The sequence below is a fragment of the Lycium barbarum genome, chromosome 11 (assembly GCF_019175385.1).
Source record: "Lycium barbarum isolate Lr01 chromosome 11, ASM1917538v2, whole genome shotgun sequence".
In the NCBI taxonomy this organism is placed as follows: Eukaryota; Viridiplantae; Streptophyta; class Magnoliopsida; order Solanales; family Solanaceae; genus Lycium; species Lycium barbarum.
Window position 1 is genome coordinate 117373883 of NC_083347.1, and position 12609 is coordinate 117386491.

Sequence of the window (12609 nt, forward strand, 5' to 3'; positions counted from 1 at the left end):
AAGTAAAAGGTCTACTGTGTAAAAATATTTCTATGTATCGTTTCTTGATGTAGTGATGTCCACAGTGAATTGTGGATATTAACTTAAACCAATAGCTCCTTTTTTCGAGAAACTGATATTTCTTACCCTCTTACAATTTGAGGGCAGAATTGAAGAACTTTTCCTTGATATAATAATGCTGTAATGATGAGTATTAAAGAGAGAAGAATTGAAGAGGAACGATAAAGTGTTATGTTTGTCGGCATTTCTGTTGATGGGTGGCAGATTTACTTTTTATATCTTTTTTTCTTTTTTCTTTTTCACATATCTTCTTCCGTCTCAAGTTTTCAAATACGAGAGATTCAAATATATATATATATTAGGAAATGTATTTATTATTTCTCAGATTAACATTACTACGAATTTTCTTGAAACTTCCTTTCATTTTTAAGAAACAAAGAGCTAATTTAATTTGAAAATACGTATATATCACCTTCACATATAGAGATTATTAACTAATCTAAAAGTTAGGATATTTGCATGCCCTCATAATCAGCCTGTAACCATATGTATTCCGCTTGACCTATGTGGATGTCACTGAGAATTAATACATTGGTGATTTAACTAACTTGTAAAATTGTTTTTTGTATATGTACACATAAGAAACTATTTAAAATTTTCTATATTAACTACATTTTCAGAGGAAAAAAAATTATTTTAATTTATTATAATTTGAATATAATATATTTTCTTAATAAAGGGACCCAAATCACGCGATTGAAGATTAATGTAATGAGTTATATATATCAGAAGGAATAAAATTAGAAAAAAAAAATGGAAGGCTCATAAATACCCCTAACCTATTGAAAAAGACTCGTAAATACACTCCTTCCACCTTTGGGTCTAAAAATTACCCTTACATCCACCTTTTAGGTCTAAAAATACCCTTAAGGTTTGTTTTTGGCTCAAATATACCCCTCAAACTAACAAGTTAAAGTTAACTCTTTTAAAAAGTCACATCACATTTTATAATTGGTCACACATTTTAATTTCAGAATAAGTAAAACCCACCCAATTTTTAAGACCCAAACCCATTGACCCATGGTAATACTATTTAACCATCTACATTCAAAGGTTTAATAATCATTTTCCACAAAGCTTAAATGACAGAAATGACCAGAAGATTAAAATTAACAGGAGTAATACTAAAAGGTAAATTCCACAAAGCTAAAAGCTTTAACAAAATGAAACATTAGTTTCAATTTGTTCTTCAGCTCAAAATTCTGGTGCTATTTGTTTCTCCAGTATTGTTTCATGTTGGATTAAACTAATTGTAATCTTCCAGTACAAGCATTTGTTAAGAGAGCATTCACCAAAACACAACTGGAAGTCTTGGAACCATAACGTAACAGAATCACCACCAGAGACACAAAAGGAAGAAGAAATAGGGTATATGACAACACAAGAGTCCAACTTTAATAATGCACTAGATTGAGCCAAGCGAATGCAGCTTCGGCGTCAGGTGACGGTACCCGAGCCACTCCAATCTCCTGAGCCGATGCTGCTGCAGAGAAAACAACAATCATTGCAACCAGTGGTGGAGTCAGAATTTGTGCCGAGGGGGTTCAAAATATAAAAAAGTAAACATACGAAGAAGCATAAGGGGTTTAACATCTAATATATATACATAAAAAATAACTTTAACCTTGTAAAAACAGTGTTTTTTTTCACCGAAGGGGTAATATGTGTATGTGGCTCCGCCACGGATTGCAACCAAAACTGCCATGGGTCAATGGGTATGGGTCTTAAAAATTGGATGGGTTTTATTTATTCTTAAATTAAAATGTGTAACCAATTATAAAATTTTATGTGAGGGGTATATTTGAGCCAAAAACAAACTTTAAGGGTATTTTTAGACCTAAAAGGTGAATAGAAGAAAATTTTTAAACCCAAAAATAAAAGAAGGATATTTATAAGTCTTAAGGGTATATTTGAGCTAAAAATAAACTTTAAGGGTATTTTTAAATCTAAAAGGTGAATAGAAGGATATTTTTAAATCCAAAATTAAAAGACTTTTTTAATATGTTAGGGATATTGAAGAGCCTTTTCGGAAAAATAAATAACAGGGGACCGAAAATGTTATTCTCCCAAATTATAATGTTCTCTCCATATATCTAAAATTCCATCGTGCTCCTCGCTAGTTTCAGTACCGCTGTCGAATCTATCGCGGTGTTATCAGGTATTACTTTCTGCACTTCTTTTACAACTTTAAACTCTGAAATCAACTAGGTTTTTTTTTTTTTTTTTAAACAAGTAAGGTTTTTGGCCAATCCTAAAATAAGTGCTTTTGGGAGTAGCAGAATAAAAGCTTGGCCAAACACCAGTTTATGCTTAAAAGTGATTAGCCAAAGACAAAGTGCTTCACACCAAAAGTACGCAATTTTGGAAAAAGTAATTTTCAAAATAAGCTGATTTTAGAATGTTGACCAAACAAATTTGATCGATGAGGTCCTCTAGTTTCTTTGACATGTTCTATTTTGCGGCATATAAGTAGCAACACTTGTAGTAATACCCTGAAACTTTTTCAATATGGTTCAAATTGCAAGCAGCTGTTTATAAATTAGGACGGGGAAGTAATTTTCTTATTAGTGATATTTATTATTACTCCCTCCGTTCCAAAAAGATTGTCTTAGTTTGACTTGGCACAAAATTTAAGAAATAAAATAAGACTTTTGAAGTGTGTGGTCCAAAACAAGCCTTAGATATTTGTGTAATTGTAAATCATCTCATAAAGTTAAATTGTTTCTAATTTATAGAAATGTGCCAATTTTTTTGGGACGAACTAATAAGTAAAGGGAGACAATCTTGTTGTTGTTGTTGTAGTGATATTTATTACTCCCTCCGTTCCATATTACTTGTCCACATTCCTTTTTTAAAAGTATAAATTTGACTGATATTTTAAGATATATTTTCTCACCATATTAATAAGAAAAGAATTGCAACTTGTAGTACTTTTTACGTCTAGTTTTAAATATCTAAATTATAATTTTAAAATATTGAATTGAACTAATCCAATTTAACTCCGAAGAAAAGTGAAACAAGACAACTAATATGGGACAGAGGGAGTAATAAATGATATTCTGTGTTCTGGCATGCATTGTGTGTTACAGTCGGGCTCTCTATAACAACATTTCACTATAACAACCATGTTATTTGTGGAACCTATCTTTCATGTTATGTTATATTATATGTTCTCTATAGCAATATTTCCCTATAACAACAAAAAAATATCGGATGTTAGAGAGGTTTGATTGTATTAATTTTCGCTCGTGTTTAGACACTAGAGGCATTGATTCGTGATGTCATCGTTATTCTGTTTTCGTTGCTCTTTGATAGAATATATATAGATATGGTGAATGTAGTAGTTGTCCATATTAGAAAGCATGTACTGGAATCCTTATTATTTTGTAGGAGATCCATGACTTAGTCGTTATTTGCAAAGTAGAAAACTTGCTTGGCTACAATAGAATTGCCTTCTTTTAGAGAAGCTTCTATAAGAATTGTAATAATTCAAGTTCTCTGCCTCTTCCAACATAAGCTCGTTACAAAAATAATTCAATTAATGTCTTAATTGCTTGTGCTTTGTCAAAACAGCATGCTTACGTCGGTAGCATTTTTTTGGAGCAAAAGGTCCTATATCTTTGCTCGATTAGTTATTTAAACACTTTCAACTAGAATTCTGTTTGCCGAAGTACTTTGATAAACTAGTAGTAAAGTGAAGTAAAATGAGCTATGCTTTTATTCGTTAACAGATAGTAGTTCATTTCGTAAATGATTTAACAAATACCATTACTCGGCTCTCTCTAGTCGCCATTACTGCACCACATATAAGATTCCCTCTTTTTTTTTTTTCCCTCAGTCTCTTGCAAGACAAAACCCTCACCCTAATCCCTTTTTTTAAAGTGTTTTTCTAGAATCAAAAGTCATAAATTTAATGTTAGATAATTGTAAAATATATGTCTCTGATAACTTTTACACTCTTTTGTCCACCAATAGCTTATGGTTGTGATCTTTTCAGGTTCTTCAAGATGGTTGAAACTCTTTTCGAAGATATATTTACAGTCACTCAGAAAGATCCTGATGGGAAGAAATTTGATCGAGGTATGCCAAATTATCATTCTTCCCCTCTGTAATGAATATATTCATGTTTTGTAATCTGTTAATCGAATGAATTTTAGACTACGAGACAACACACAATCTGTAGATATCAATGAATCTGTAACATTGAATTAATCATCTTGATACTTTTTATCAATGCAACTTTATTTCAAGGGGAAGTGACAAAATGGTTGTGTTACACCACTTGAATATAAGTTGAGTTTCTTCACGGTAGACCTAATGCAATTAGGAGAAATCAAAGGTTAAGAAAAAGATGGCGGCCTTTAATAAGAAAAAGAAAAGGGTAGTATTCATGTAGTTGACTGTAAATACTCCAGATGAATTGTGATAAAAGTTTTGTGCACCTGTAATGGATTTCTAAATCTATTCATATTTGCTGGACTAAGTACTCTTTTTCTCAACATCATCTCTCGTACAGTAAGAGCTGCCTTTGAGACAAAATATGGTTTTATGTGACCTTCCTTGCAATAGTTTCTGCTTTAGGTGATTCAAATCTTTGTTTTTTTTTTGAAAATGGTAACTATGATTCAACTCTTTGTTTATATAGTTGTACCTTCTAGTTTCTTTCTCATGAGCAATAAGGGGCTTAGGAACATGTGGTTGTGGTGGTTCTGCATGCCATGGACTGACCAAATAACTATTGGGAGCATTGAGCACTACAGTACTGATAAGTGTATTGCTGATTGTACTTATGAGGGAGTAATAATATATAGAGTTTGTGCAGTTTTCTTGATAAAACCATGATATGTGGCATATGATGGACTATGTTTTGTTTATTATTGTCACCATCAATTATCAAACTGCAGCAACATTTTTTTTTGGTTGCAAATAATGTGATCCAATATGTGGTGCGTTTTGTAGTTAATCGCATTGAAGCACGGAGTGAGCAGTTTGATATGTTCATGCTGCTGGATATAAACACTGAAATATATCCTATGCACGTAAAAGAGAAATTTATGATGATTTTAGCATCTACTTTGAACTTGGATGGGACACCAGATACTGGTTATTTCATTCAGGTAATTTGCTGTAGTGGTTTATGTCTATCCTTGTAGATTTTGCAAGTGTTAGCCTGTATGATTTAATTTAAATTTTGTGATTTGAAGTCTCTGGGATTTTCCTACAGATTAGGCCTTACTAGTCAAAATGCATCAGAAAGATTCAGAAAAGAAAACTGAAAACAATTTAATCCAGTCAAATTTGAGGTTTTCAACTTCCATAATGAATCACTCAAGTAAGAAACATCAAATGCCTTTTGATGAAGACGTGAAAAAACATGTATGTTCATTAAAATACAAACTTGCTATATATACAGGCATTTAGAATGTATTTTTTTGTTTAAAAAAAAATAAAAAAATATACATCTCGAACAAGTGAACCCCTTTAAGAAAATATTTGGTTCTGTGACCCTGTCTATCTGGAATTGTTTTGAAATCTCATCTTTTACATATCTCAACTGTTAACTAGAACTAGAAACTAGAGAATATATCAATTTTTTTGTGGTTCTGTTTTGATGTCATAGACACATTTTTGTTCCACAGAGGTGTGATTCCTTATGATATAACCTTGTGATGGCTGTTCAATTGGGTTCTAAAATGATGGGCAGGACAAACAATTTGTATCTGCCAGTGAAGGGTTTAATCATTTTGTATTGGCATGTATCCGATTGCCAATCAGCACAGAAGTATCCATCTATTGTGTTACTTGGAGGATAGTGAAATGTTTTTTGGTCCTTGAACTACTCTTAGGATTTCCTTTGCATAAAGGAGCAATAAAAGAGTTAAGAATGCGAAGAAACGACATATGCCCCAGGGCCTTGGTCTAGTGGGAAGAGCATAGACAATAGTGCATGAAATGTACACCTGGTTTACTTAAAACACTTACTAAGGTGAAATGGTTTATCATTCAAGAAAAACAGAATACAAGAGAAGTAAAAGATCCATATAGGCTATAACAACTAGTTGGGGTTAAGGTTTAGTCATGATGATATCCTTTGTGTTAGTAGAATGAGCCTCTCATGGGGATTTATATAGTTGAGCCCAATTAGCTTGGGATTGAGGCGTACTTTTTGCTCTAAATTAATGTATGTTTGTAAAAGCTACTTTTCATGGAAGTCTTTAATATATGCCAAATATTCTACCATGCCCCCAACCCATGCAAACTAAAAAAGGGCAGCCCGGTGCACAAAGCATCCCGTGTTAGCAGGATCGGGGGAAGAGCCGCACCCCAAGGGGTGTGACGTGGACTACCTACCCTAATGCAAGCATTAGTGGCTGCCTACCCTAATGCAAGCATTAGTGGCTGCTTCGACGGCCCCAACCCATTCAAGCTAGATAACTGAAATACTCAGAGAGTAATTTTCCCAATACAAAAATTGATGTCGACAAGCTTGAGAAGATACTTAATTCTTCTGCTTGAAAATAAAACATTAATGCTTAAAGATAACGCCTGACACAACTGTTAGGCAAATGCTTGTACGAACTTCCTCCTTGTCTTTGTTTCCCTTCTTCCTTTTTTTGTTTGACTGCTGATTCTTATTGTTCTATCTCTGGTGGTCAAACTCTTAGAAAACCTGATTGTACTTAATGGTATTGCAACCTGATGGCAGGGTAACAAGAAATCGCTTGCTGACAAGTTCGAATATGTTATGCATGGGAAGCTATATAGGATCTCAGAGGAAGGTTCAGGGAAGCACGTGAAAGCGTACGTTTGATTACTTATCTCATATAAATTAATGTTATATTCTTTTCCATGAACATGGATTTATATTTTTGATATGATTGCCTTATCATTGGTGCAATATATACCGTATGCTAGGTTAACTCTAATTTCCGTTTGATTTCTGTGACTTGTTTTCTAGTAGGAGTCTTTTCTATTTTATTTAATTGTGGAATATAAATGTACTTTCCTGTACTTGGTTTTTCTCTGTTTTTGTTTTTGGGCTAGAAGTTTTGCCGTTTTTGCTTAATGTATGTTCGCTTTCATCTTTAACTTTTAAATATATTGTTTGAGAGTTGTCTATGTTCTGGTTGTTGGGACTAACTCGATTTTTTTGGTTTCCAATTAGCAATCACTAATTTTACTAATATGACACAATGGATTTACTGGTTTTTATTGGTGTTCAGAGACATTTTTGTTTCATTTGGAGGACTTCTGATGCAGCTGAGAGGAGACCCATCCATTGCAGCTAAGTTTGAGCTTGATCAGAAGCTTTTCATTCTCATAAGGAAGGTTTAATCGATGTAAAAATTTGGTAATAACCCAATTTAACTTAAAATGCGATGGAGTATATTCAGACTTCTCTATAACAGTCATCCTCTATAACAATATTTCACTATAACGGCCATGTTCCCTGTTTAACTGATCTTTCATATTGTGTTATATTATATGTTCTCTATAACAACATTTCGCTATAGCAGCCAAAAAATATCAGAACAAACGACTCTGCTATGGAGAGATTCGACTGTAATTGTGAGCTAAGCTACACATGATAAATCGTATGGTGGGCTCAGTTTCTAGGACACAAAAGAATGTAACTGAGATACTAACGGAGACCATGGATCGAAAGCTCCTATATATGTTGGGGTGTTGAAACCTATTAGAGCCTGTTTGGATGGGCTTATGCCTATAAGCTGCAAACAGCTTATAAGCTAAAAAAAATAAGTTGGGGTAGTCTAACTTATTTTTTTTGGCTTATAAGTTGTTTTCAGCTTATAAGCTGCTTTAGATAAGCTAAGTCAAATGAGCCCAATTATTTTTTTGAGCTTGTTTTAAGCACAAAATGACTTTAAGCTGGCCAGCCAAACACTTAAAAAAGCTGAAAACAGCTTATAAGTAACTTATAAGCAACTTATAAGCCAATCCAAACGGGCTCTTACTCCTTCCATTTCATAATAAGTGACTCTTTTAGCTCATGTACACCCTTTAAGAAATTGCTTATTCCTAGAAAATTATGAGTATTTTTACTAACTTACCCTTAACTAATGCTTAGAAAAAGAAAAGTTATTTAATGATTCTTGATTATAAATAAGGGTAAGTTTGGAAGAATAAGATTAATTTCTTCTTGAAATCCTAAAGTGTTACTTATTTTGAAACAAAATAAAAAGTATAAAAGGTCACTTAATATGGAATGGAGGGAGTAGTGTGCAGTTATGATCTTTATTCCTGGTATCATCTGAAGAATCTTTCCTATTACTAGTATTTATCAGAAGAATGTTTTCTTCCTACTAGTAATTTGTGCTGAAAAAAAAAATAGCTCTCATCAACTGGTACAGTAATATAGTTGCAGTCCATGAATTAGCTGTTATTCGAGGCTTGTATAGTTGAACATATTCCTGTTAGCATCAGTGGCGGATTCAGGATTTTCATCCAGAGTGTTCAGAAAAAAAGAAGCTAAATATACACTCTAATTTTTTGCCGAGAGTGTTCAAAAGTTAACATATGCACATAAATACAGAAAATTTACTCTATATATACACTGTGATTTTTTGCCGAGGGTGTTCGGGTGAACACCCTCACTTACACGTAGATCCGCCCCTGGTTAGCATTTTATATTGGGACGGCGACGTACATTAGATGTAAGGTTACATACACAAGGACCCCTTTTCTGAGATATTTTCTCACAAAGTTTTGTTATAGCATTTATAACAGCTTCCGGCTTAGGTGGGCCACCTGGCAAATATACATCTATAGGTTTGAATGCATAAAATCCTCTCGTGTTTCCAATATTTAGGACTTGTAACCATTAATTTTCTTCAAGAGTGAAATTATACACCTAGTTTACCTTTAAAGTGTATTAAGGTGTCTTTTCAGGTTTTGTGGTTTGTCGTGACAAATTACTCAACTTTGCAATTTATCGTAGTGTGTATTGGTCACTTTTTGATACTTCTCAAAAAAACAAATAAAAATAGCGATTATCATAAAAATTTAAATTTCACAGATAAAATTTCATTACAATATCTAGAAATTGGAACTTCATGAATCATGATAGTGATATTTTCAATTATAGAGGTTGAAAAATACTCCCTCCAGGATAAAAAAGAGTGTCTGCTTATCCTTTTTTTTCTTGAGTAAAAAGAGTGTGCACTTATCAAATAAAAAAAGAATTTACCTTATTTTTTCAGATTTATCTCTATTAAGTGCTATGTGATCAAATTCCAATACTTATTTAATTAGGGGCAGTTTAGTCAAACTATCTTTTTTTGTCTAAGAGTTAGTATTTTCTTAAGGGATGTGCAAATGGTTAAGTGGACAATCTTTTTGATCCGGAAGGAGTAATTATTTGTAAATTTTACCCATTCCGTGATCATTTAGCATGACGAAAACAAAAAAAAATCGCGTCGTGATAAGTATCCTTTATTTAACACACAATATTAGGAAGCATGCCAAAATTAATGACATGTTCTCCAATATTAAAAAATGTATATGCATGAGAAAAAATTCATTACACACAAACTGTAATCAATCATACTATCAAAAAATTGATTTAACTTGCAAAAATATGGAGAGAGACGTTTTTTTTTTTTGTTTCTTTTTTTTTAAAAGGTTATATATAGGAAATGCAATTAAAATCGTGATTGTCTCCAGTTGTGGAAGAATATCTTGATCTCTAATTGTCCTCGAATGTTATCCCTAAAATTATGAAGTAACATTCTAGTTTCACCAATCAAAACCTAATAACTGGATATTAGTTTTCATATAAGATCTTTGTATTCACCAAATCATGACAATTAATATGATTAAGTTGTAATAAAGACGGAATATGTATGAATAAACCATAAGTATGAAGTAATATTCTAGTTTCACCAATCAAAACCTAATAACTGGATATTAGTTTTCATATAAGATCTTTGTATACACCAAAGCATGTCAATTAATATGATTAAGTTGTAATAAAGACGGAATATGTATGAATAAACCAAAAGTATGAAGTAGTATTCTAGTTTCACCAATCAAAACCTAATAACTGGATATTAGTTTTCATATAAGATCTTTGTATACACCAAAGCATGTCAATTAATATGATTAAGTTGTAATAAAGACGGAATATGCATGAATAAACCATTAGTATGAAGTAATATTCTAGTTTCACCAATCAAACCTAATAACTGGATATTAGTTTTCATATAAGATCTTTGTATACACCAAATCATGTCTATTAATATGATTAAGTAATAAAGATGCAATATGTATGAATAAATCATGATTAAGTGATCAACCTTTTATAGAAAATATATGTCATTCAAGATTTAGCGAAATTACCAAATATGAATATGGCCAAGAATCATTGCAAGATTTCCCTAAGATTTATCTCCGGTTTAAGTCCTAATATTGTAATACATCAATCATTTAATAAGAAATCATCTCAACATTACTAAATCCATATATTACAATCCTCACATTACTAATTTTCGCATTATTAATTCTTACCTAATTGTCTCTTAACCAAACTTCTTTTTTTGATACAATGGAAAATACCATAAAGTTATACAGTCGTTCATAAGCTACGCTACTTAAATTTGTCAGAAGCAGAAACTCCATTACCTTGATGGCCTTCTCTCATACGAGCAAATCTTCTGCATGTTTGTGACCTTCATTTACAAAAATATCTGCGCACTTATTTGCCTCTCTTAACCAAATGACCCCTTAGTGTGTTAAACTATAAAAAAGGGCATGCACTTTTCATCGTCCCGTATTTCTTCCTTAATATATGTCATTTTCTAGAATTCAATTTTTTCATTAAACTCTTCATTTTTCACTATAAATATTTCATCCATTCACCTTCACACCCACATTTTCTCAATCTCTCTTCTTGTGTTTCGCTTTTCCTAGCGACTACTAGCAATAAAATCAAAAGAGAGAAAATGATCACTATTCTCAATCGACCATATATGTATTCAAAAATTGAAAGAGAAGACAAAGAAGAAATGCGACATAGAAGAGCACAATTCTTGATCTACAAAACATTACAAAAAGCAGATAATATTGTGTCTCAGAGAAAGTATATTCCATGGATGAAACTGAAAGTGAGTAAGTTGAAGATCAAGATTGGTAGGAGATTAAAGAGATTCAGAAAGAGCATATCATTAACATTTTCTGTTGCTAAAAGTTGTGTTCATAAGCAATTTATTTGCCAATTGAAATATTTGAAGCGCTTGCTTGAAGGGCAGACAAGTTGTCAATAGCAGAGTCAGAATTCTCATTAAGAGGTACAAATATGAAGAAGCGCGAAGAAGTCGAAGAGATTCAACATAACCCGATATATACAGTGTAATTTCATGGCTAGTGGAAGTGTTTATTGGGCAAAAACAACCCAAAATACTCTTACCCCCTGCTTGGGTGGTTGTTTCTTGTGGTTCATTAATGTGTGGTTTTCTATAAAACCATGTTTGTTTTCATTATTCTTAAAATTATGTTGTATGGTGTTGTAAATCCATTATAATCCCGTGGTTATATAATCATGAAAAAGCACAATTTTAGTAACCACGGATTTAGTGGTTTTTGCATGGTTATGTATTTTATTTCCCCATTATATCCCACCCCCACGCCAACCCAACCCCACCCCCACCCCCCAACCCAACCCCCCACGCTCCGTCAACCATTCCTACCCACCCCACTACCCCCTCACCACCACCCACCCCACCCACCACCTACTTATTTCTTAAAGTTCCCAATTTATTCTTTATCTTAGTGTGTGTATATATATAAACAAAAATAATTAAGGGTTAATGGTATTTTAGTAAACTTACATGTTATTATACAATATCATATAGTCAAATCAAACAATAAAAAAGTTATTAAACCACAACAAACGATACAGTCCATCCAGTCATTGTATTCATTAGTGTAGTACAATAACAATATAATATCATACTGTACATTATTAAACCATGGGTAACAACCATCCAAAAAGAGGCTTAGCATGGTGCGATATTATCTTTTTTAGGTCATGTCCGTATGATTTTCTCCAAAAAGTCTCATAATAAGAGCATTCCTAGACGGTTACACCTTACATGTAGATTCCTTGTCTTTTCAACTATGAACGTGTTCCACCTCTTGAAGTTTCCTTATAGCCTTCACGAGGTCGAAAAGGATTAAAGTTTTTTGTTTTTAAAGAAAACAATTGTTTTTTAATTTCATTAGTTCTCTATTCTCAAAACTCGAAACGTTTTAATTGTATTACAATTTTACAATATGCGTTTTAATTGTATTACAATTTTACAACCATATTGATGCGTTCTTTGGTGTTTCTCAGTTTCTCATTTCTCTGTGATTTAAATTCAGTTGAATTTGATAGTTGAAACATTTCATATTTAACCTTAAAGTGAGTACATATTTAACCATATTTAAGTGGCAGAAAGTGCGTATAAAATTTAATAAAAACAAAGTAGTATTAACATAATGACAAATAGATCTCTAAGTCCCAACGAGTCAATCTAGCGACTAAGAAAA

General features: G+C 32.5%; 1 protein-coding gene across 1 annotated transcript; it reads left to right on the forward strand.

Annotated features, from left to right (window-relative positions):
* Positions 1 to 2073: 2073 nt before the first annotated feature.
* LOC132618750 (DNA-directed RNA polymerases II and V subunit 8A-like) lies at positions 2074 to 7518 on the forward strand. The gene is made up of 5 exons (XM_060333749.1): positions 2074 to 2218; positions 4058 to 4140; positions 5020 to 5177; positions 6767 to 6861; positions 7284 to 7518. Exons 2-5 carry the CDS (start codon positions 4068 to 4070, stop codon positions 7393 to 7395), a joined length of 438 nt encoding a protein of 145 aa, XP_060189732.1. The 5' UTR covers positions 2074 to 2218; positions 4058 to 4067; the 3' UTR covers positions 7396 to 7518.
* Positions 7519 to 12609: the final 5091 nt, after the last annotated feature.